This window comes from Pristiophorus japonicus, chromosome 8, assembly GCF_044704955.1.
Source record: "Pristiophorus japonicus isolate sPriJap1 chromosome 8, sPriJap1.hap1, whole genome shotgun sequence".
Lineage (NCBI taxonomy): Eukaryota > Metazoa > Chordata > Chondrichthyes > Pristiophoridae > Pristiophorus > Pristiophorus japonicus.
In genome coordinates, this window is record NC_091984.1 from 9,309,780 (window position 1) to 9,336,518 (window position 26,739).

The 26,739-nt window shown below is 44.3% G+C and overlaps 1 protein-coding gene across 1 annotated transcript in view; it reads right to left on the minus strand.

Annotated features, from left to right (window-relative positions):
- Positions 1–455: 455 nt before the first annotated feature.
- LOC139268403 (di-N-acetylchitobiase-like) overlaps positions 456–26,739 on the minus strand; it is a 34,401-nt gene continuing 8,117 nt past the window's right edge. The window contains exons 4-5 of the mRNA XM_070886494.1: positions 25,445–25,606; positions 456–3,633 (exon numbers count right to left, since the gene is read on the minus strand). Coding sequence (XP_070742595.1) covers positions 3,448–3,633; positions 25,445–25,606 — 348 coding nt within the window. The 3' untranslated portion in view covers positions 456–3,447. The remainder of the gene's footprint in view (positions 3,634–25,444; positions 25,607–26,739) is intronic.

Consider the following 26,739-nt stretch of genomic DNA (forward strand, 5'->3'; position numbering starts at 1 on the left):
TCCTCTCTCACCTCACCTTTCCTATAACGTTCATCTGCACCTTTTGTACAGAACTAGGACACATAGGCAAGTAATCCCCTTCCTTTCTCTACCTTAATTTATCATCTACGTGTCCCTGAATAAACTTCACCACCTCTTCATAAAACGATATCTCACTCGTCAGACATTCTGACACTAACATTTGAGTCCCCTCAACATTCAACTTACCTAACTCTTGGTCTAATGCTTCTTGAACACAAACTCATTTTGACATCTTTGTGTACTTTTGATTACTGGTGGGTGATTAGATCTCCTACAGGTACATTGGGTTACCTCCCTAAGGTCTGTGGTTGTGCACCACAACAGACACAGAGGTCCTCTGTACACCAAAGTAAACATTAGTCATAATCCTTCGTGGTCGCCAGATTTGTAGGAGGTTTTAACCTCAAACTTAATGTTTTGGACATGACTACATATTGGTATCGTTAGATTTTTATTGTTATAAAGTAGAAGTCAATTCAACCGGCAAAGACTAATTTTAACCGACAGTAATTACAGTTCCAAAGGATATTCCCAAATTCAGTCACTGGACAGTGTCGCATGCAATGTCACCGTTATTTCTTTGATCCGGTCTGGCAAATTAGAGCGTTAGGCTTTCCCCAGAATGGATTCACTCCTCAATACCACTGTACCAGAGAGACGTGAAGTGCATTAGGCTTGTGTAACTCCATCTCGTCAGGTACCATCGTCCTCTTCTCTACATCTGTACATCCCAGGTCAAACAGTACATTTTTTATCATTCTTTTTTAAGGTCAGTTGAGTCCTCTTATCCAATCATTTGTGGCAAATGCAAGACTTCTAGATATTTCCCCATTCTCTTGTTCTGGGGACAGTTCCATATCTGGTTAATCCAAAAGTGGTCTCTCTGATGCAGTCTTTGTATGTTCAATTATGTAGCCATTATCTCATTTTAACCTGTAACATTACTTTTACAATAACAGTACGCAGCTGTAATGGTTGCTGTTGCAAAAGCTCGCTGTATCCCATTCCCTCTCTGCAAAACCGGACTTGAATCATGCATGGTCTGATAATTTCTATATAAATAACTTGTCTGGACCTTGCTTGGTCTGACCATTTCTGTAAAAACTTGTTTGGACTTTGCACGATAATGTCTTGTCACCAGTAAAGCAAGATACATTTTATAATCAAGCTTAATTCATTTTACAATCTCAAAAGCAAGGTTCACAAATGTTAATACATTTTGTAATCTCACAATGATTGCAAGCACTTCAACCTTCTCTTTTGCACTCATGTGCTGGGCTCCGCTATCATTGAGGATGGGGATATTCATGGAGCCTCCTCCTCCCGTTAGTTGTTTAATGGTCCACCACCATTCACAACTGGATGTGGCTGGAATGCAGAGCTTTGATCTGGTCCACTGATTTTGAGATCACTTAGCTTTGTCTATAGCATGCTGCTTCCACGGTTTAGTGTACATAAAGTCCTGTGTTGCAGCTTCCCCGGGTTGGCACCTCACTCTTAGGGATGCCTAGTGCTGTTCTTGGCATTCTCTTCTGCACACCTTATTGAACCAGGGTTGGTCCGCTGGCTTGATGGTAATGGCAGATTGAGGGATATGCCCGGCCATGAGATTACAGATTGTGGTGAAATACAATTTTGCTGCTGCTAATGGCCCACAATGCCTCATGGGTGCCCAGTTTTGAGCTGCTAGATCTGTCCTGAATCTATCGCATTTAGCAGTGTGGTAGTGTCATAAAACACGATGAATGATGTCCTCAGTCTGAAGATGGGTCTTTGTCTCCACAATAACTGTGTTACCGGCTACAAAGTTGTCATGGACAGATGCATCTGCGACAGGTAGATTGGTGAGGACAAATTAATGTGTGTTTTTCCCCCGTGTTGGTTCTCTCACCACCTGCCGCACTCTCAGTCTATCAGCTATGTGCATCAGGACTTGGCCAGCTCGGTCAGTAGTGGAGTTACCGAGGTGCTCTTGGTGATGGACATTGAAGTCTCCCACCCACAGTATATTCTGTGTCCTTGCTTCCCTCAGTGCTTCTTCCAAGTGGTGATCAACATGGAGGAGTACGGATTGATCAGCTGAGGGAGGGCGGTAGATGGTAATCAGGAGGTTTACTTGCCCATGCTTGACCTGAATCCATCAGAATTCATCTGTTCTGGAGTCAATGTTGAGGACTCCCAGGGGCATTCCACCCGAATGTAAACCACTGTGCCACCACCACAATGACAGAATGTCAGTCTGTCCTGCCGGTGGGATAGAACATGTCCAGGGATAGTAATGGAGGAGTCGGGGACATTAGCTGAAATGTATGATTCTGTGAGTATGACTATATGAGGCTCTTGACTACATGGAATATTGTGTCCAATTCTGGGTATCGCACTGTCGGAAGGATGTGAAGACCGAAGAGTGGGTGCAGAAAAGATTTAAAAGAATGGTTCCGTTACATGGATAGATTGGAGAAGCTGGGGTTGTTCTCCTTAGAACAGAGATGGTTAAGGAGATTTGATCGTGGTGTTAAACATCTAGACAGAGTAGATAGAGAGAAGCTGTTCCCATTGGCGAAAGGGTCGAGAACCAGAGGACACAGATTTAAGGTGATTGGCAAAAGAACCAAAGGTGACATGAGGAGAAACATTTTTATGCAGCAAGTGGTTAGGATCTGGAATGCACTGCCTTAGGTGGTGGAGGCAGATTCAATCGTGACTTTGAAAATGGAACTGGATAAGTACCTGAAGGGAAAAAAATTGCAGGGCTATGGGGAAAGGGTGGTGGAGTGGGAGTAATTAAATGGCTTTTGCAGAGAGCCAGCATGGGCTCGATGGGCCGAATGGCCACCTTCTATGCTCTAATCATTGTATATTACAATTTAAAATAACACAGTAGCAGTATACTGGACCCTATTTGCTGACCACAACACTATTTGCTGGACCATTCACACCCATTAAAGGAGGAAACTGAAAATTAAAATGTTTTCTCGGTTCAAAATGATAACCTGAGGAAAAAGAAAATCGTTAAAAAAGCCCATCAAGAATTACGATGTGCATAAAATGGACATCACACATGTGAATGTGAGAAGTGGATTATCATCCAATGGGAAAGATGAATTGTTGCCTGAATTGTAAGTATTTAGCAAGAAGTTTTAGCCTGTGCTATCATTAAACATTATGAAGTTAATATAGGTTTGTTGCATCTTATAAATAATTAAGGTGCTGAAGTGACCAGATCTTGTAGTGCAAATTGCATTAGTACATTTGCTTTTCATTGAATAGAAATTTGCTGATTAGATAAAAGGTTAAAGCTGTTCCCTCGATCTATATTCGTGTCATTTCTAATGTTGGAAGCTAGCTCACTTTTGGCTGAGTTTATTTGCAAAACTAAATGATCACTTTATGAAAATATTAAATGATTCGAGCTCGCCATTTTCCTCAGAAAGGGCACATTGCATTCCACATGTCTTCAGTTTGCATCGCTGCTATAGGAACAGCACTGTAATTTAGGTAATTTGCATTCCACATGCCAATGCCACGGAGTTTTAATTTCCTCAAGATAGATGCCTTTATTGAAATGCTCTCTGGATCGTCAAACCAGACCTCATGGTATGTAATATTGACCTGCCATTAAAAAACAAAGAGAGTTAAACAAGTAGGAGCAAGGTTTGACTCAGTACACAGTTCCAGACAAAATACTGAACATCTTTAGCAGCAATATGCACAATACATTAAACTTGTACTTGCATTAAAAGGTGAGGTTAGGTCGGCTGAGCTAAAGAAAGGTGAAAGGGTGGATTGTTCCAAACCTTAGTTGAAATGGATTATGAAAATCACTGCAAACTAATAGAAGCTAACTTTAGAGAAAGTCTGGTTACTGATCCTTCATTGCGAGCACAGAACCTCAAAATTAATTAATTTCAAATTTTTAGTTCTTTATGATACTAAAGTTGGCAAAGTCAATGCAAATACTGACCTTGAAATTACACCGTGGGATACAGTACAAATAATTTGATAGGTTACTGATGCTGTTAAAATAGTGCCAGGCTGATCAATTGATTGAATTAAGTGTTAATCCGCGAACACTCCACAGCATGATTTCAAGCCAATTACATAACTATGCTACAGCACTTCAAAGAAACTTTTTGTGTGATGCACTTTGAGCTTTAAATAGACACAATCAAGTACAATACGAATGCCATTCTTAACATCTATTACAACAAGAACAACAACATTTATATAGCACCTTTAATGTAGTAGAGCATCCTAAGGTGTTTCACAGGAGCGTTATCAAATACAATCTGACACAGAGGCACATCGGGAGATATTAGGACAGGTGACTAAATGCTTGCTCAAAGAAGTGGGTTTTAAGGAAGGTCTTGAAGGAGGAGAGGTAGGGACGTTGAGGAGGGGAATTCAAGAGCTGAGGGCCTCGGCAGTTTGAATGCTACCAATGGCCTTCATAAAAGGGAATTCAAAAATCTTCTATAGGCATACAGATATTATACGGGTAAGAGGAGGGGTGGGACAAAAAAGGAAACTTATGAATGGAGGCTGAGGGTATGGCTGAGGTACTAAATGAGTACTTTGCATCTATCTTCACCAAGGAAGAAGTTGCTGCTCAATTCATAGTGAAAGAGGAGATAGTGGGGATACTGGATGGGATAAAAATTGATAAAGAACAGGTACTACCAGTAAGGCGGGCTGTACTTAAAGTAGATTAATCACCAGGACTGAATAGGATGCATCATGGGATGCAGAGGGAAGTTAAGGACAGAATCGCACAGGTACTGGCCATAATCTTTCAATTCACCTTAGATACAGGAGTGGTGCCAGAGGACTGGAGAATTTCAAATGTTACACCCTTGTTCAAAAAAGTGTGTAAGGATAAATCCAACAACAATAGGCCTGTCAGCTTAACCTCGGTATTGGAGAAGCTTTTAGAAACAATAATCATGGACAAAATTAACAGTCACTTGGACACGCATGGATTAATTAAGGAAAGCCAGCACAGATTTGTTAAAGACAAATCGTGTTTAACTAACTTTATCGAGTTGATTGATGAGGTAACAGGGAGGGTTTATGAGGGCAATGCAGTTGACGTGGTGTGCATGGACTTTCAAAAAAGGCGTTTGATAAAGTGCCACATAATAGGCTTGCCAGAAAAGTTGAAGCCCACAGAATAAAAGGGACAGTAGCAGTATGGATACAAAATTGGCTAAGAGACAGGAAACAGAGAGCAGTGGTGAACAGTTGTTTTTCAGACTGGAGGTAGGTATACTGTGTGTCCCCAGGGGTCGATACTAGGACCACTACTTTTCTTGATGTATATTGATGACTTGGACTTGGGTGTTCAAGGCACAATTTCAAAATTTGCAGATGACACAAAACTTGGAAGTATAGTGAACAGTGAGGAGGATAGTGATAGACTTCAAAAAGACATAAACAGGCTGGTGAAATGGGCGGACGCGTGGCAGGTGAAATTTAACGCAGAAAATGTGAAGTGAAACATTTTGGTAGGAAGAACGAGGAAAGGTAATATACACTAAAGGGTAAAAAACTAAAAGGGGTATATGAACAGAAAGACCTGGGGGTATATGTGCACAAATCATTGAAGGTGGCAGGGCAGATGGAAAAAGCCGTTAAAAAAGCATACGGGATCCTGGACTTGATAAATAGAGGCAATGAGTACAAAAGCAAGGAATTTATGATGAACCTTTATCAAACACTGTTTAGGCATCACCTGGAATATTGTGTCCAATTCTGGGCACTGCACGTTAGAAGAGTTCCGAGGGCTTTAGAGAGGGTGCACAAAAGATTTACAAGAGTGGTTCCAGGGATGAGAGACTTCAGTTACATGGATGGATGAGAGAAGCTGGTGTTGCATTTCTTGGAGCAGACAAGGTTGAGAGGAGATTTGATGGAGCTGTTCAAAATAATGAGGGGTCTAGACAGAGTAGATCGAGAGAAACTGTTCCCATTGGTGGAAGGATCGTGAACCAGATGTCACAGATTTATGGTGATTGGCAAAAGAACCTAAGTCAACATGAGGAAAAACTTATTTTATGCAGGGAGTGGTTCAGAATTGGAAAGCACTGCCTGAACAGTTGGTGCAGCCAGACACAATCTTGGCTTTCAAAAGGGAATTGGATCAGTACCGAAAGGCAAAAAAATGCAGGACTACGGGGAAAGCACACGATCGTGGGACTAGCTGGAGTACTCTTGCAAAGAGCCGGCACGGGCTCAGCAGGCTGAATGGCCTATGTCTGTGCTAAAACCAGAAAACACTTTATTTTATACTTTCCACATGATTCAAAACTCAGAAATGTGGTCAACGATGAGAACGATAGTAACAGACTTGCATTGCTTTATAAATGGTACGAAAGCCATTTTTGCCAAACTTTTACAAAACACTTGTTGTGCCTATTAGGAGTATTGTCTTTAATTCTGGATAACACACTTCAAAAAGAATGTCAAGGCCTTAAAGCGGGTGTAAAAGAGATTGGTTATAATGGTACCAGGAATGAGAGACATTGGGGGTGAAATTGCCCTTTTTTATGGCTCCATTAGCGCCTCCGGGGCAGTGCCAACGGGGAGCAAGACAGTTTTTGTCCAGGGAGGTGGACACGACCATGGCTGTGCTGTGCCTCATGGTTAGCACCCCAGGGTGCTATGCAAGGGCCATGACATCATTGTGTTGCATGGCGACCCATCACTGCCCCATACCGACCTATTACCACCCCACATGGGAAATTGCCATGCAGGCCGCGAGGCCGGAGCAAGCAAGTGTCAACGGCAACTTCGTGGGTCGCGAAGCTGGCCAACATCTGCTCTCAGGGCAGTGCTTAAAGGGGAGGGCGCCACCGCCCTGGGCCATCTCTTTATGTCAGCCGAGTCTCGCATTCTCTCAATGATGGCTGCCCTAGCATGGTCTGGACCACCATTGTGTCAGGATGCTTTTACCGATATATAAAAAGGAAAAGAGTAACTAAACTAAATGTTGGTCCTTTAGAAGATGAGAAGGGGGATTTAGTAATGGGGAATGTGGAAATGGCTGAGACCTTAAACAATTATTTTGCTTCGGTCTTCACAGTGGAAGATACAAAAACCATGCCAAAAATTGCTGGTCACGGGTATGTCGGAAGGGAGGATCTTGATACAATCACTATCACTAGGGAGGTAGTGCTGGACAGGCTAATGGGACTCAAAGTAGACAAGTCCCCTGGTCCTGATGAAATGCATCCCAGGGTATTAAAAGAGATGGCAGAAATTATAGCAGATGCATTGGTTATAATCTACCAAAATTCTCTGGACTCTGGGGAGGTACCAGTGGATTGGAAATCAGCTAATGTAACGCTTCTGTTTAAAAAAGGGGGCAGACAAAAGACAGGTAACTATAGGCCAGTTAGTTTAACATCTGTAGTGGGGAAAATGCTTGAAGCTATCATTAAGGAAGAAATAGCGGGACATCTAGATAGGAATAATGCAATCAAGCAGACGCAACATGGATTCATGAAGGGGAAATCATGTTTAACTAATTTACTGGAATTCTTTGAAGATATAACGAGCATGGTGGATAGAGGTGTACCGATGGATGTGGTGTATTTAGATTTCCAAAAGGCATTCGATAAGGTGCCACACAAAAGGTTACTGCAGAAGATAAAGGTATGCGGAGTCAGCGGAAATGTATTAGCATGGACAGAGAATTGGCTGGCTAACAGAAAGCAGAGAGTTGGGATAAATGGGTCCTTTTCAGGTTGGAAATTGGTGGTTAGTGGTGTGCCACAGGGACCGGTGCTGGGACCACAACTGTTTACAATATACATAGATGACCTGGAGGAGGGGACAGAGTGTAGTGCAACAACATTTGCAGATGACACAAAGATTAGTGGGAAAGCGGGTTGTGTAGAGGACACAGAGAGGCTGCAAAGAGATTTAGATAGGTTAAGTGAATGGGGTAAGGTTTGGCAGATGGAATACAATGTAGGAAAATGTGAGGTCATCCACCTTGGAAAAAAAATCAGTAAAAGGGAATATTATTTGAATGGGGAGAAATTACAACAAGCTGCGGTGCAGAGGGACCTGGGGGTCCTTGTGCATGAATCCCAAAAAGTTAGTTTTCAGGTGCAGCAGGTAATCAGGAAGGCGAATGGAATGTTGGCCTTCATTGCAAGAGGGATGGAGTACAAAAGCAGGGAGGTCCTGCTGCAACTGTACAGGGTATTAGTGAGGCTGCACCTGGAGTACTGCGTGCAGTTTTGGTCACCTTACTTAAGGAAGGATATACTAGCTTTGGAGGGGGTACAGAGACGATTCACTCGGCTGATTCCGGAGATGAGGGGGTCACCTTATGATGATAGATTGAGTAGACTGGGTCTTTACTCGTTGGAGTTCAGAAGGATGAGGGGTGATCTTATAGAAACAGCAGTGGCAGCCAGTTCTCGTGGTGCATATAGGTACCAACGAGATAGGTAAAAAACAGGATGAGGTCCTACAAGCTGAATTTAGGGAGCTAGGAGTTAAATTAAAAAGTAGGGTCTCAAAGGTAGTAATCTCAGGATTGCGACCAGTGCCACATGCTAGTCAGAGTAGGAATCACAGGATGGCTCAGATGAATACGTGGCTTGAGGAGTGGTGCAGAAGGGAGGGATTCAAATTCCTGGGACATTGGAACTGGTTCTGGGGGAGGTTAGACCAGTACAAACCGGACGGTCTGCACCTGGGCAGGACCGGAACCAATGTCCCAGGGGGAGTGTTTGCTAGTGCTGTTGGGGAGGGGTTAAACTAATATGGCAGGGGGATGGGAACCTATGCAGGGAGACAGAGGAAAGTAGAATTGGGGCAGAAGCAAAAGATAGAAAGAAGAAAAGTAAAAGTGGAGGGCAGAGAAACCCAAGGTAAAAATCAAAAAGGGCCACATCACAGCAAAATTCTAAAGGGGCAAAGTGTGTTAAAAAGACAAGCCTGAAGGCTCTGTGCTTCAATGCGAGAAGTATTCATGGTAAGGTGGATGAATTAACTGTGCAGGCAGCAATTAATGAATATGATATAATTGGCATCACGGACACATTGCTCCAGGGTGACCAAGGCTGAGAATTCAACATCCAGGGGTATTCAACATTTAGGAAGGATAGACAGAAAGGAAAAGGAGGTGGGGTAGCATTGCTGGTTAAAGAGGAAATTAACACAATAGTAAGGAAGGACGTTAGCTTGGATGAAGTGGAATCTGTATGGGTGGAACTGCGGAATACTAAAGGGCAGAAAATGCTAGTGGGAGTTGTATACAGACCATCAAACAGTAGTAGCGATGCAAACAAGAAATTAGGGATGCATGCAATAAAGGTGCAGCAGTTATCATGGGCAACTTTAATCTACATATAGATTGGGCGAAGCAATACGGTGGAGGAAGATTTCCTGGAGTGTATTAGGGATGATTTTCTCGACCAATATAGAGGGCTGGCCATCCTAGACTGGGTGATGTGTAATGAGAAAGGACTATTAGCAATCTTGTTGTGCGAGGCCCCTTGGGGAAGAGTGACCATAATATGGAGATGGAGAGTGATACAGTTAATTCAGAGACTAGGGTCCTGAACTTAAGGAAAGCTAACTTGGATGGTATGAGACGTGAATTGGCTGGAATAGACTGGCGAATGATACTTAAAGGGTCGATGGTGGATAGGCAATGGCAAACATCTAAAGATCACATGGATGAACTTCAACAATTGTACATCCCTGGAGTAAAAATAAAATGGGGAAAGTGGCTCAACCGTGGTTAACAAGGGAAATTAAGAATAGTGTTAAATCCAAGGAAGAGGCACATAAATTGGTCAGAAAAAGCAGCAAACCTGAGGACTGAGAGAAATTTAGAATTCAGCAGAGGAGGACAAAGGGTTTAATTAGGAGGGGGAAAATAGAGTATGAGAGGAAGCTTGCTGGGAACATAAAAACTGACTGCAAAAGCTTCTGTAGATATGTGAAGAGAAAAAGATTAGTGAAGACAAATGAAGGTCCCTTGCAGTCAGATTCAGGGGAATTTATAATGGGGAGCAAAGAAATAGCAGACCAGTTGAACAAATACTTTGATTCTGTCTTCACGAAGGAAGACACAAATAACCTTCAGGAAATACTAGGGGACCGAGGATCGAGTGAGAAGGAGGGAAATTATTAGTCGGGAAATTGTGTGAGGGAAATTGATGGGATTGAAGGCCGATAAATCCCCGGGGTCTGATCGTCCATTAATTATAGACCGGTTAGCCTGAGATCAGTAGTGGAGAAAATGTTGGAATCAATTATTAAAGATGAAATCGCAGCGCATTTGGAAAGCAGTGACGGGATCGGTCCAAGTCAGCATGCATTTATGAAAGGGAAATCATGCTTGACAAATCTTCTGGAATTTTTTGAGGATGTAACTGGTATAGTGGACAAGGGAGAACCAATGGATGTGGTGCATTTTGACTTTCAAAAGGCTTTGGACAAGGCCCCGCACAAGAGATTGGTGTGCAAAATCAAAGCACGTGGTATTGGGGGTAATGTACTGACATGGATAGAGAACTGGTTGGCAGTCAGGAAGCAGAGAGTCGGGATAAACAGGTCCATTTCAGAATGGCAGGCAGTGACTAGTGGGGTGCCGCAGGGTTCAGTGCTGGGACCCCAGATATTTACAATATACATTAATGATTTAGATTAAGGAATTGAGTGTAATATCTCCAAGTTTGCAGATGACATTAAGCTGGGTGGTGATGTGAGCTGTGAGGAGGATGCTCAGAGGCTGCAGGGTGACTTGGACAGGTTAAGTGAGTGGGCAAATGCATGGCAGATGCAGTATAATGTGGATAAATGTGAGGTTATCCACTTTGGTGGCAAAAACACGAAGGCAGAATATTTTCTGAATGGCGGCAGATTAGGAAAAGGGGAGGTGCAATGAGACCTGGGTGTCATGGTATATCAGTCATTGAAAGTTGGCATGCAGGTACAGCAGGTGGTGAAGAAGGCAAATGGTACGTTGGCCTTCATAGCTAAGGGATTTGAGTATAGGAGCAGGGAGGTCTTACTGCAGTTGTACAGGGCCTTGGTGAGGCCTCACCTGGAATATTGTGTTCAGTTTTGTTCTCCTAATCTGAGGAAGGACGTTCTTGCTATTGAGGGAGTGCAGCGAAAGTACGCCAGACTGATTCCCAGGATGGCAGGACTGACATATGAGGAGAGACGGGATCGACTGGGCCAGTATTCACTGGAGTTTAGAAGGATGAGAGGAGATCTCATAGAAACATATAAAATTATGACGGGACCGGACAGGTTAGATGCAGGAAGAATGTTCCCGATGTTGGGGAAGTCCAGAACCAGGCAACACAGTCTAAGGATAAGGGGTAAGCTATTTAGGACTGAGATGAGGAGAAACGTCTTCACTCAGAGAGTTGTTAACCTGTGGAATTCCCGACTGCAGAGATTTGTTGATGCTAGTTCATTGGATATATTCAAGAGGGAGTTAGATGTGGCCCTTATGGCTAAAGGAATCAAGGGGTATGGAGAGAAAGCAGGAAAGGGCTACTGAGGTGAATGATTAGCCATGATCTTATTGAATGGTGGTACAGGCTCGAAGGGCCGAATGGCCTATTCCTGCATCTATCTTCCCTGTTTCTTTGTTTCTATGTAATGCCCTCTTTTGAAAAAAAAAACTGAACTAATAAAAACCTAACTAACTCACTTGCACTGGAGCAACTTAAATGGGGAGAATTGCGATTTTTAAGTTCCCCAAAAAAATCTAGTTGCTCCAAAAAAAACAGAGCAACTCCTGGGGAAATTTGGGTGCCGGTGAAGCTCCTAACCCTGGCCGAAACGCTTCACCCCGCCCTTCCTCACGGTGCCGATGCCAGTCCTAACCCTGGCTGAAAGGCCTCTCTCCCTCGCCCCTCTCCCCTCCCCTCCCCTCCCTCTCTCCCCTCCCCCTCTCTCTCCCTCTCTGCTGCTGCTGTCCAGGCCGTGGAACTGCACCTGCTGCACTGATTCTCTTACCTGCGCTGAATTTGTTAACTGCCCAGAAGGTTGTTCCAGAGTGGTCACATATCCCATCCTCAGAAAAATTGCAGTAAATCAGAGCTGGCCAAACTTGCTTTAATGGCCAGAATTGGCGCGGGTGGCAGGTTACCTTTACACCCTTTATTGAACAGGGGTGTAATATTTGCAATTCTTCAGTCCTCTGGCATTACTTCTGTTTCTAAAGAGGATTGAAAGATTAAGAAGGATTGAGGTAAAAAAATGGTAGCCTAAAAAAATCCTACCTAAGTGAATTACGTTAGTGCAGAAACTTTGAGGAAACTTACAGATTTCAATTTACTCCAAAAAAATGGCGCACACCAATAAAACGGCGCAGATAACTGGGGAAAATTGAGCCCAATAAAGGGGGAGATAGAGGAGATACTGGATGGGATTAGAATTGATAAAGACGAGGTACTAGAAAGGCTGCCCGTACATAAAGTAATTAAGTTACCAGGACCGGATGGGATGCATCCTCGGATGCTGAGGGAAGTGAAGGAAGAAATCACGGAGGTACTGACCATAATCTTTCAATCCTCTTTAGAAACAGAAGTAATGCCAGAGGACTGAAGAATTGCAAATATTACACCCTTGTTCAATAAAGGGTGTAAAGTTAAACCCTGCAACTATTGACCGGTCAGTTTAACCTCGGTAGTGCAGAAGCTTTTAGAAACAATAATCAGGGACAAAATTAACAGTCACTTGTACAAGTATGGATTAATTAAGGAAAGCCAGCATGGATTTGTTAAAGGCAAATCATGTTTAACCAACTTGATCGAGTTTTTTGACGAGGTAACAGAGATCGTAGATGAGGGCAATGTGGATGACGTGGTGTACATGGATTTCCAAAAGGCATTTGACAAAGTGCCACATAGTCGGCTTGCCAGCAAAATTGAAGCCCATAGAAAAAAAGGGACACTGGCAGAGTGGATGCAAAATTAGCTGTGTGACAGGAAACAGAGAATAGTTGTGAACGGTTGTTTTTCGGACTGGAGGAATGTATACAGCAGATTAACAAAAGTTTAGGGGATCCTGGCTTCCTGAATAGAGGTATCGGGTACAAAAGTATGGCTATTATGATGAACCTGTATAAAACACTTGTTCGGCCTCAGCTGGAGTATTGTGTCCAATTCTGGGCACCACACTTTAGGAATTTAGTGAAGGTATTAGAGCGAGTGCAGAACAGATTTATGAGAAATGATTCTAGGGATGAGGGACTTCAGTTACGTGGACAGTCAGGAGAATCTGGAGCAGAGATGATTGAGAGGCGATTTGATAGAGGTGTTCAAAATCATAATATGCTGGAATTCTGCATTAGGACACAGATTTAAGGTGATTGGCAAAAGAACCAAACGTGACAGAAGGAAAAAAACATTTACACAGCGAGCGGCTCGGATCTGGAATCCTCTGCCTGAAAGCGTCGAGGAGACAAACTCAATCACGGCTTTCAAAAGGGAGTTGGATAAGTACCTGAAAGAAAAAAATTTGCAGGGCCAAGGCGAAAGGACAAGGGTGTGGGACTAACTAAGATGCTCTTGCAGAGAGCCAGCAAGGGCTCAATGGGCCAAATGGCCCTCTTCCATGCTGTAAACATTCTATGATTCTATGGGGGTGAAATTCATTATTGCCCCATTTGGTGGTGATAACAGTTGGGAGGTGTGAAACTCAGTGCCAAGCCCTAAAGTTTGCAAATAGATGTTAACAAATATGATGTGATTGGGATTACAGAGACGTGGCTCCAGGATGATCAGGGCTGGGAACTCAACATCCAGGGGTATTCAACATCAGGAAGGATCGAATAAAAGGAAAAGGAGGTGGGGTAGCATTGCTGGTTAAAGAGGAGATTAATGCAATAGTTGGGAAGGACATTAGCTTGGATGATGTGGAATCTATATGGGTAGAGCTGCAGAACACCAAAGTGCAAAAAAACTTTAGTGGGAGTTGTGTACAGACCTCCAAACAGTAGTTGTGATGTTGGGGAGGGCATCAAACAGGAAATTAGGGGTGCATGCAACAACGGGTGACTTTAATATGCACATAGATTGGGCTAACCAAACTGGAAGCAATACGGTGGAGGAGGATTTCCTGGAGTGCATAAGGGATGATTTTCTAGACCAATATGTTGAGGAACCAACTAGGGGGGAGGCCATCTTAGACTGTGTGTTGTGTAATGAGAGAGGATTAATTAGCAATCTCATTGTGCAAGGCCCCTTAGGGAAGAGTGACCATAATATGCTGGAATTCTGCATTAGGATGGAGAATGAAACAGTTAATTCAGAGACCATGGTCCAGAACTTAAAGAAGGCTAACTTTGAAGGTATGAGGCATGAATTGGCTAGGATAGATTGGCAAATGATACTTAAGAGGTTGACTGTGGATGAGCAATGGCAGACATTTAGAGACCGCATGGATGAACTACAACAATTGTACATTCCTGTCTGGCGTAAAATTAAAAAAGAGAAGGTGGCTCAACCGTGGCTATCAAGGGAAATCAGGGATAGTATTAAAGCCAAGGAAGTGGCATACAAATTGGCCAGAAATAGCAGCGAACCCGGGGACTGGGAGAAATTTAGAACTCAGCAGAGGAGGACAAAGGGTTTGATTAGGGCAGGGAAAATGGAGTATGAGAAGAAGCTTGCAGGGAACATTAAGACAGATTGCAAAAGTTTCTATAGGTATGTAAAGAGAAAAAGGTTAGTAAAGACAAACGTAGGTCCCCTGCAGTCAGAATCAGGGGAAGTCACAACGGGGAACAAAGAAATGGCAGACCAATTGAACAAGTACTTTGGTTCGGTATTCACTAAGGAGGACACAAACAACCTCCGGATACAAAAGGGGTCAGAGGGTCTAGTAAGGAGGAGGAACTGAGGGAAATCCTTATTAGTCGGGAAATTGTGTTGGGGAAATTGATGGGATTGAAGGCCGATAAATCCCCAGGGCCTGATGGACTGCATCCCAGAGTACTTAAGGAGGTGGCCTTGGAAATAGCGGATGCATTGACAGTCATTTTCCAACATTCCATTGACTCTGGATCAGTTCCTATCGAGTGGAGGGTAGCCAATGTAACCCCACTTTTTAAAAAAGGAGGGAGAGAGAAAACAGGGAATTATAGACCTGTCAGCCTGACCTCAGTAGTGAGTAAAATGATGGAATCAATTATGAAGGATGTCATAGCAGCGCATTTGGAAAAAAGTGACATGATAGGTCCAAGTCAGCATGGATTTGTGAAAGGGAAATCATGCTTGACAAATCTTCTAAAATTTTTTGAGGATGTTTCCAGTAGAGTGGACAAGGGAGAACCAGTTGATGTGGTATATTTGGACTTTCAGAAGGCTTTCGACAAGTTCCCACACAAGAGATTAATGTGCAAAGTTAAAGCACATGGGATTGGGGGTAGTGTGCTGACATGGATTGAGAACTGGTTGTCAGACAGGAAGCAAAGAGCAGGAATAAATGGGTACTTTTCAGAATGGCAGGCAGTGACTAGTGGGGTACCGCAAGGTTCTGTGCTGGGGCCCCAGCTGTTTACACTGTACATTAATGATTTAGACGAGGGGATTAAATGTAGTATCTCCAAATTTGCGGATGACACTAAGTTGTGTGGCAGTGTGAGCTGCGAGGAGGATGCTATGAGGCTGCAGAGTGACTTGGATAGGTTTGGTGAGTGGGAAAATGCATGGCAGATTAAGTATAATGTGGATAAGTGTGAGGTTATCCACTTTGGTGGTAAAAACAGAGAGACAGACTATTATCTGAATGGTGACAGATTAGAAAAAGGGGAGGTGCTACGAGACCTGGGTGTCATGGTACATCAGTCATTGAAGGTTGGCATGCAGGTACAGCAGGCGGTTAAGAAAGCAAATGGCATGTTGGCTTTCATAGCGAGGGGATTTGAGTACAGGGGCAGGGAGGTGTTACTAAATTGAACAGGGCCTTGGTGAGGCCACACCTGGAGTATTGTGTACAGTTTTGGTCTCCTAACTTGAGGAAGGATACTCTGCTATTGAGGGAGTGTAGCGAAGGTTCACCAGACTGATTCCCGGGATGGCGGGACGGACATATCAAGAAAGACTGGATCAACTGGGCTTGTATTCACTGGAGTTCTGAAGAATGAGAGAGGACCTCATCGAAACGTTTAAAATTCTGATGGGTTCAGGCAGGTGAGATGCAGGAAGAATGTTCCCAATGTTGGGGAAGTCCAGAACCAGGGGTCACAGTCTAAGGATAAGGGGTAAGCCATTTAGGACTGAGATGAGGAGAAACTTCTTCACCCAGAGAGTGGTGAACCTGTGGAATTCTCTACCACAGAAAGTTATTGAGGCCAATTCACTAAATATATTCAAAAAGGAGTTAGATGAGGTCCTTACTACTAGGGGGATCAAGGGGTATGGCGAGAAAGCAGGAATGGGGTACTGAAGTTGAATGTTCAGCCATGAACTCATTGAATGGCGGTGCAGGCTCGAAGGGCCGAATGGCCTACTCCTGCACCTATTTTCTATGTTTCTATGTTTCTATGTTTCTATGTTTTGCTCATCTCACAAAATCTGGGTTACCACCCCCGAAACGAAGTGGAGCGCTGGTTTAAGAGATTTTCACACTGCTCATTGTTTAGCAAGTGTAATCCTTGCTGTGCCCAAGATAAATTCTTTCAGAGCAAGTAATACTTGGTCTCAATATAAAATATCTGATTTTAAATAAAACAAGATAATGTTGCACTTTCCAGATACTGTAAATTTGAGACCCAAGTAACAAATGTTTACGGTCTTGGAACTTTTGTTTGAACCAGAAATGAGAACATTACAATGAACCATTAGTCAGCATCCTTCTGACAAAAAGCTAACTCCTCAACTGCTCTCATCACTTGCAACTTTCCAGGGCATGAACTTCAGTTCAGTTTGTCCAGTAGGTAGAAAACCCAAAACAGTAGCAAACCTTGTACAATTTACAATACATTTGTGCTGTATACTCACAATAAAATGTTACAAAGAAAAACTTGTTTGAAACATTAGATGTAAAATGATTGAAATATTCCTCCAGCTTCATCCGGGTGAAAGAAATTGAACTCCACCTGACATTCAGTCACATTGGGGAGCATTGGCCCAGAAATTCCGGGTCCATATGGAGGTTCGACAGACCAGGGAAGGCATCGCACAATGCGTGTGCGCTGAAAACTGGCTTTGCCGATCTGTCAAGCTCCAGCTTGACAGATCATCCGCATATCGGGAGCGAGGACATTTTCAAGGGCAAGATTGAGGTATTTTCCCATATCTTGCCCAGCAAATTTCCTCAAAACTCTTGTGCCTGATAGAAGCAGGCACATAGCCTACTTTTACAGGCGTAAGAATCTTAAAACACACTTAAAACATAAAAAATAAAATTAAAAATACACATTTTATTTTTTAAAACCCTGCCCACTACTTTAAGTTTATTTAAAACCATAATTAAAATACCTTTAAAAACTCAGAAATGTTTTTTTCTCTGAGATATTTATTAATTTTAATTTCAATCCATTTTAATTATGTGAGGTGTGTTTTTTATTTTTTAATTTGGTGTTATTGTGTTTGGGTATTTTTCTCAATTAATAGCAATGAGAACTTGTAGATACGGGGTTCCCATTGCTATTAATTGAGAATACTGTACCTGATTGGCTGAGCAGTCATACATGACTGCATCTTCTGTGTGGGAATCTATGGATGGGAGCAGGCTTCGCAGTGCAGCAAGAGAATACCTCCCCACCGGAATCGCAGGCTGCTCTCAGACCACCAGACAAATCCGTAGAAATATTTCAGGTCGGAGGCAATTGCCCGCGGGAAACCTCCGACCGCAATTTCAGCCCCAATAAAACCTCACTTATTACAGCTGCTTTCTCTGGTTTCTCTGGCAAATGTTTGGCAGAAAGTTCTTCGAAACATAGAAACATCGAAAATAGGTGCAGGAGTCTGCACCGCCATTCAATGAGTTCATGGTTGAACGTGCAATTTCAGTCCCCCATTCCTATAGAAACATAGAAAATGTTCTTGTATGCATACAGCTTTTTTCAAAGGCCGCAGTGGTCCCTGCATGGACTCATTTGAGATCCTTGCTTCAAGCTCCATAGAGACAGACTCTGTCTCCATTGAAGACATTCTTACAATTCCCTGCAGTACCAATCCACTAGTGAACAAGTTGGTCTCCTCCATCCTCTCCGCTATTATGGAGAGTGTGTGTGGCACTTCTCTCAGTACCTGCCTAAGTTGCCGATGCACCTCTTGCAATCTCGTTCTCAACAATCAGCCCCGGAGTTTAGTATCTGTATCCAGCTGATTAGAGCTTGGAAAGTACTGCGCCCCTCAACGTGACCTCCACATAGCTGTCTCTACCACCAATGTCTGCTCGTGCTCACTCGTGAGGTGTGAGTCACCAGGTGAAAACACAACTAACTCTCGAAGTGAACCCATTTAAGTGTGAGTCTCTGTGCTGGTGCATGGCTGTAGATCCTGTGACAGTGCACCCTCAGAAGAGTGAGGTCCTCTGAGGAAATGTGCTCATGGATGTCCTGTCACACTTGCTGTACACGTGAAGTCCCTGGAAGACAAAAGAAAGAGATAGGATTTAGTTGTGACAAAGTCACAATGTTGACAATCCATACTCAGTCTTCTCATAGTTCAGCCATCAATGAAAAGAAGCCAGCGTATGGACCCAGGTAATTCAGCTTCTGAAAGGGGTTCATGATTAATTCATTCGATAGAGGGATAAATATGATTTGCATCATGAGAGAGAGAGAGAGAGACAAACAGATTTCACTGAGCAACCGCTGTTGTTTTGCCACCAACCAGCCGTCGATATTCATAATAGAATATGTTTCTAGATTAGAAATATTATGTTCGGATCAGAAAAGTTAAGAGACTCGGGGTTTATGCTTACACAGCAAGTCCAAAATGTTTCTCTGTGTTTTGTTGATGTAGACTTGTGTCTCTGGATTATGCAGTCGCCAGAAACTACCATATTAGGTAATGTAAGCTCCAGTTTGATAAGAAAATAGTGTATCAATGTAAGTATATTCCCTTGTTCGAGAGCACGGTGATACCCAGACCTAGGTATACCTTGCTCTATCTGTGACTACACTTCACTTGCAAATCGCATTTTATGTTGAAATTAAAGAATAAAATGATTATAACCAGAGAACTGAATTCATACGACTTAAGTGAACAAACGGAAGTTTGTTTTAAGACAACAATATGTGTGTCAGAGATATTTGTAATTCTGTCACCAGCTATCTGTGAGCTCCCTGTGTCTCCATCTTCAACTGAGAGGGCACAGATGTGCCACATATCTCCAGTGCATCCTCTTTTCTATCTGTGAGCTGCACTATTTATGGCGCCCCAATTCCAGTCCTATTTCTCTCCCTCGTGTTTTGCGCTCTCTTCTCCAACAATAGGTGCAAAAACAGACCTGTGAGTGAGTGAAGAACATAAGACATAAGAACATAAGAAATAGGAACAGGATGAGGCCATTTGGCCCTTCGAGCCTGCTCCGCCATTCAAAAGATCATCGCTGATCTGATCAGGGACTCAGTTCCACTTTCCTGCCCGCTCCCCATCACTCCTTACTCTCTTATCACTCAAAAGTCTGTCGATCTCAACCTTAGGTATATTCAAAGACCCAGCCTCCACAGCTCTCTGGGGCAGAGATTTCCTTAGATTTACAACCTTCTGAGAGAAGAAATTTCTCCTCATCTCAGTTTATTCTGAGATGCAGGTGCAGATGAAGGTACATACGATAAGCGTGACTACGAGACACATGCATCATATTACCTGGTTGGGATGAGTATGGATATGTGGGAAGGTGATGCAGTGCACAGAAAGTGAGGGTTGGGTGCTGTTCAAAGTTGAGTTGGTGCTAGGTGTGTGGTGAAGAATACTTAGCAAGACAGAGTGAAAAAGGTTTGGCTTAAAGCATAGAATGTAGTTGAATCAGCAAAAGTACTCATTTTTCCTGATCCAGTGAGATAATTAAACTGCTTTCTGCATTGCATCCATGACCTGGGCACAACGCTCCTGCTGCTCTCCTCCTGAACTAACTCCAACTGCACCTCCTTGATGAGAGCAGCAGGTTTCTTCCTCCAATGACTGGGGGAAAATATGTCTCTCCTCCACCTCCTGACTGCACCCAGCAGTAATTCCAGTGCGGCATCATTGAATCTGGGTGCTGCCCTTGCTCTATGTTCACCATCCATACTGAACATCTCCAATTTACACAAGGGCACTGTCCCTTTAAATACAGCTGAGATTATGTCATGTGGATGTACATCACGCCCACTGTGCAGCTTGGAGACACAAAACCTTGAAGTCAAAATTAATTGCTACAATTGAGTTCAGATTGCAAAATTCAGCCCGCTTAGTTGATTTACGGGTTTCCCCCATGTAACTCCACACCGGAGCACACAACCTGTCTTCAGATTAATATCAGGGTCAACAATATGGAACAAACTTTCAAATCTAATATCATTTTGTTTCAGTTTCATCTCTCTAAAAAAATAATTGTTGGAATGTGTGTGTTGCTGCCCATCTCGAGTTGCCCAAAGCGACTGTGTGTCTTGCGAGGTATTTCAGAGGGCAGTTAATGATCGACCGTATTGGTGTGTGACTGAGGTTACATAGAGGTCAGATCGGCTAAGGAATCAAATATGAATCTTGTTGTGTATGGAGAAAGAGTCAGACTGAACGCTGTGAGCGCAAAGTAAAGTGTGACCTTAGTCTTTTATTGCAGGTCTCCAGAGTGCATGTCTGACCTGTGAAGCCTCCTTAAATACCTGTGCTCCCAAGGGATTATGCGATCCCTGTGGACTCCAGGGTGGCTGTACAGAGTAAATACAAGTCCACATAAAGAACAACACCTCCCCCCCGCCCCTAAAGTCAATAGTGTAACTATCTACAATGTGAGTCAATCTGGGGCCCTTTTTGCCTGGTTGATCGTCTCGGTGTGAAAGCTGGTGTTGTTGAATGATTTGTTGAGCCCTGCAGGGCTGCTGTGGATGATGGGTTCTGCTTCGTGGTCAACCGCGTTGCCGGTTGCCACTGGTGTGTATGTTGGGGGATCAAAAAAGGTGGGTTGCTCAGGATAGTCCGTGAATCTGAGTTTGATTTGGTCCAAGTATTTCCGGTGAATGAGTCCATTTGAAAGTTTGATCCGAAACACCCTGCTCCCTTCTTTGGCCACGACAGTGCCGAGAAGCCACTTGGAACCTTGTCCATAATTTAATACAAATACAGGATCATTGATTTCAAACTTGCGTGACACATTTGCGCTATCATGGTATGCACTTTGTTGAAGCCGCCTGCTCTCTACCTGTTCATGTAGATCAGGGTGAACTAACGAGAGCCTTGTCTTAAGTGCTCTTTTCATGAGCAGTTCAGCAGGTGGGATCCCAGTGAGTGAGTGGGGTCTTGTGCGGTAGCTAAGCAGGACTTGGCATAGGCGAGTCTGCAGTGAGCCTTCAGTTACCCTCTTCAAGCCTTGCTTGATGGTTTGCACTGCTCGCTCTGTCTGACCATTGGACGCTGGTTTAAATGGGGCAGATGTGACATGTTTGATCCCATCACGGGTCATGAATTCTTTGAACTCAGCACTCGTAAAATATGGCCCGTTGTCGCTCACCAGGACGACGGGTAAGCCGTGTGTGGCAAACATGGCCCGCAGGCTTTCAGTAATGGCAGCGGACGTACTAGCCGACATTATCTCACATTCAATCCACTTGGAGTATGCGTCTACAATCACAAGGAACATTTTACCAAAGAACGGGCCTGCATAGTTGACGTGTACCCAAGACCATGGTTTGGAGGGCCAAGACCATAAACTTAGCGGTGCCATCCTGGGTACATTGCTTAACTGCAAGCATCTGTGAACGCAGGACTCTAAGTCCGCATCGATACCTGGCCACCACACGTAGGATCTAGCTATCGCTTTCATCATTACGATGCCTGGGTGGGTACTGTGGAGGTCATTAATGAAGGTGTCTCTGCCCTTCTTGGGGACCACTACTCAATTGCCCCACAGAAGGTAGTCTGCCTGTATAGACATTTCATCTTTGCGCCGTTGGAACGGCTTTATCTCTTCCTGCATTTCCACTGGGACACTGGACTAGCTCCTGTGAAGCACACAGCGTTTGACTAGAGATAATAAGGAGTCCTGGCTTGTTCAGGTTTTGGTCTGCCGTGCAGTGACAGGTGATTGCTCACTCTCAAATGCTTCCATAACCATTGCTAGATCTGTGGGCTGCTCCATTTCTATTCCTGTGGTGGGCAATGGCAGCCTACTGAGAGCTTCGACGCAGTTTTCTGTGGCGGATGGCATAGTTGTATGCAGACAAGATGAGCGCCCATCTCTGGATGCGGGCCGATGCGTTGGTATTTATCCCATTACTCTTGGAAAACAGGGATATAACTGGCTATGGTCAGTTTCCAATTTGAATTTTAGCCCAAACAGGTATTGATGCATTTTCTTTACCCCATAGACACACGCTAACGCTTCTTTTTCAATCATGCTGTCAGCTCTCTCAGCCTTAGACAGACTCCTGGATGCATAAGCAACCGGTTGCAGTTTCCCAAAATCATTAGCTTGTTGCAATACACACCCGACACCATATGACAACGCATCACATGCTAGTACCAAACGCTTATAATGGATCATACAACGCAAGCAATTTGTTTGAGCATAACAATTGTCTCGCTTTTACAAAGACATTTTCTTGGCTTTTGCCCCAAACCCATTCTCCCCCTTTTCGTAGTTCTAGCAGTGTGCTGAGACCCGGTAAGAAGTTACCAAAGTTGTTCAAGAGTCCCAGAAACGACCGCAGCTCCGGCACGTTCTGTGGCCTCGGTGCGTTCTCGATTGCCTCCGTCTTCGCGTTGGTGGGCCTGATGCTGCCCGCCGCAATCCTCCTTCCCAGGAACTCCACTTCAGGCGCCAGGAAAACGCACTTCGAGCGTTTTAACCTGAGCCCCATGCGTTTGAGTCGACGAAGAATCTCCTCCAGGTTCTGCAGGTGCTTGACTGTGTTCCGACCTGTGACCAAGATGTCGTCCTGGAAGACCACGGTGTGCGGGACCGACTTCAGTAAACTTTCCATGTTTCTCTGGAATATCGCTGCCACTGATCGGATTCCAAATAGGCATCTGTTATAAACAAAAAGACCTTTGTAAGTGTTGAGGCAGTTGAGGGCCTTCGATGATTCCTCCAGTTCCTACGTCATGTAGGCTGAAGTCAGATCCAGCTTCGAAAACATCTTTCCTCCCGCCAGCGTTGCAAAGAGTTCGCCGGCCTTTGGTAGTGGGTATTGGTCCTCATCATCATAGGCAGTCCCTCGGAATCGAGGAGGACTTGCTTCCACTCCCAATGTGAGTTCTTTGATGGCTGAACAGTCCGATACGAGAGCCACAGATCCTGTTACAGGTGGAACAGACAGTCGTTGATAGAAGGGGTGATGCAGGGAGAAACGATTGATAGTTACTTTGTAATTGCCACAGATTCTGACGGTGCCTTCGCCCTTGAGGACTGGGGCAATAGGACTGGCCCTCTCGTTGAACTCGATTGGTGAAATGATGCCCTCTCTTTGCAGCCGGTCTAGCTCGATCTCTACCCTTTCTCTCATCATGTACGGTACTGCTCTCGCCTTGTGATGGACGGCTCGTGCCCCCGGAATTAGGTGGATCTGCACTTTTGCTTCTTGGAATTTCCCGATGCCTGGTTCGAACAGCGAAGGAAATTTGTTTAAGACCTGGGCACATGAGGTGTCATCAGCGAGCGATAGAACTCGGACGTCATCCCAGTTCCAGCGTATCTTTCCCAGCCAGCTCCTGCTGAGCAGCGTGGGACCATCGCCCGGTACCACCCAGAGTGTTAGCTTGTGTACCGTTTCATCATAGGAGACCTTTACGGTAGCACTGCCGATTACAGGAATCAGTTGTTTTGTGTCAGTTCTTCGTTTCGTGTGAACTGGAGTTAAGACTGGCCTTGAGGCCTTGATGCAATCACAACCTTTCGAAAGTCTTTTTGCCCATGATGGACTGGCTTGCGCCCGTGTCCATCTCCATTAACACCAGGAGTCCATTTAGTTCAACATTCAGCATTATCGGAGGACAATTCGTGGTGAATGTGTGTACGTCATGTACCTCTGTCTCCTCTACCTGAGGCTCTGGTTCATCGTGATCCTTCGTGGATCTGTCCTCCTCTGCAACATGGTGGATTGCAGGTTTAACAAGCTAAGCAGCTCGCCTGCACACTCATTGGAGGTGCCCCATTGTTCCATAGCCCTTGCAAACGTACTCTTTGAATCAGCATGAACGGAAACGATGATCACCCCCGCAACGCCAACAAGATGTTAATGGCCTTGCATTCATCACCCTTGATGGTGGACTCTGAGTCATCTGCGGACGTGCGGCTGCAGGTATATGTGACCTGCCCTGTACGTTACGATTCGAACACAACATCACTTTGTTCAAAGTACTTGTAGCAGCACTTGTGTGCTGAGAGATTTGCTTCGTACTGTCACTGGTGGCAATGAACACCTGGGCTGTCGTTATGGCCTTACACAAGGTTGGGGTCTCCACAGTCAAAAGTTTGCGAAGTTTGGTTTCGTGGCCAATGCCAAGTACGAAAAAGTCTCTGAGCATGTGCTCCAAATGTCCTTCAAATTCGCAATGTCCTGCAAGGCATCTTAGCTGGGCGACATAACTCGCCACTTCCTGACCTTCAGACTTTTTGTAGATGTAGAACTGGTACTTTGCCATCAGAACGCTTTCCTTCGGGTTCAAATGCTCTTGGACCAGTGTGCACAAATCGTCATACGATTTCTCCGTGGGTTTCGCTGGAGTGAGCAGATTCTTCATGAGGCCATACCTTGGTGCCCCACAGACGGTGAGGAGGATCGCCCTTCATTTGGCAGCGCTCTCTTCCCCATCGAGCTCATTGGCCACAAAGTATTGGTCGAGTCGCTCCACAAAAGTTTCCCAATCATCCCCCACCGAAAATTTCTCCAGGATGCCCACTGTTCTCTGCATCTTTGGATTCGCTATCTGTATCTCGTCGCCAGTTGTTGTGTATGGAGAAAGAGTCAGACTGAACACTGTAAGCTCAAAGTAAAGTGTGAACTTAGTCTTTTATTGCAGGTCTCCAGAGTGCTTCTCCAACCTATGAATCTGCCTTAAATATCTGTGCTCCTAAGGGATTATGGGATCCCTTGGGACTCCACGGGATGAGCCCTCTGGTGGCTGTACAGAGTAAATACAAGTCCACATATATAACAAATCTCAATTGCCAAATCCTGTACACAGAGAATATTGAATCATGAAAGGCTGTAATATTCACATTGTGCAAAGAACATTAAATGCACCAATCGCCATTATGCTTTGATTGATAATCTTACCATATAGTTAAAATATGGAACTCTCGAAACTTCATCCCAATATTTGCCGGTAAACGATTTAGGCAAGAGCTTCATGATATCTTTGTATGGGACTGGTCTTGCCGCGTGATAACTGCAAGGGGCACGTATCAAATCGTTCTGTTCCAATTCACATCTACCAGGCTGGAAAGTACAAAAAGGATGAGAAAATAATACTTGTGAATATATTTAATTGTTAACTTCAAAAACACAAGAACAGCATGAATGATCTCCAAATATAAAGGACAAGACACACCCAGTGGTTTATCTGGAATGCGTAACTCGATCCTGCCTGCCTAAGTAATCAAGTACTTTACAAATTGTAATTTGAGCGATTCTGACTGCCAGGCTCCAGTCGGAACAGAGCTCACATCGAAGAGATTGGGCTCACCCTTGTGTCTTAAGACCTACTCCTACCCCCCAAACATGTTTCTAACATTCAGTTCACCCCCTGAGTTTCTGAATTTTGCCAATTAACAAGTTCCTGACCTTCCCCTCCACGTTTCTGTCATCCTCTCCCCACTCAATTTCCTGCCTTTCACCTTCCCCCCTTCCCCCCGAAATCCTGACATTTTCTCTCCCTACCCAGGTTCCTGAGCAGCACCACCCCCCACCCAAATATCTGACCTCCCCCCACCAAAGGTCCTGACCTTCACCTAATGCCCAAGTTCCTGACCTTCTTTACCCTTCTGGGCTCTTCACCTTCTCCCCGCAACTAGTTCCTTACCAGCCCCCACCACCCATAGGTGTGTAAGGGGTGGTCTCGTTCTTTAGCCCTGCCCCACAGGTTCAATCCGCTTTATAAAATCCCAAATTCGATTAAAGTTCATAGTTTCTTCCATGTGCACTTTAGGATCTCAAACTTTCTGGTAGATATGCCAAATTAAATTTCCTTTCCAATTAGTCCAAACACTTGGCGGGGGGGGGGTTTCCAATGAATTTTTCCCCCTTCAGATGGGGCATTGTGTGTGGGTCACAGATTGTTAACAGGTTTATTGGCTGTGAAGTGAACAGTAACCCAGCATGGCTCAAAGACTGGTGTGGAAGAAATGGGTTTCAATTCATGGGGCACGGGTACCAGTACAGGGGTAAGAGGGAACTGTTCCATTGGGACAGGTTTCACTTGAACCATGCTGGGGCTAGTGTCCTGGGGAATTGACTAACTAGGGCTGTAGAGAGGGGAGGGCTCAGGTGAGCAGAAATTTATAAAAGTCAAAGAGCAAGATGAACATAAGAACATAAGAAATAGGAACAGGAGTAGGCCATACGGCCCCTCG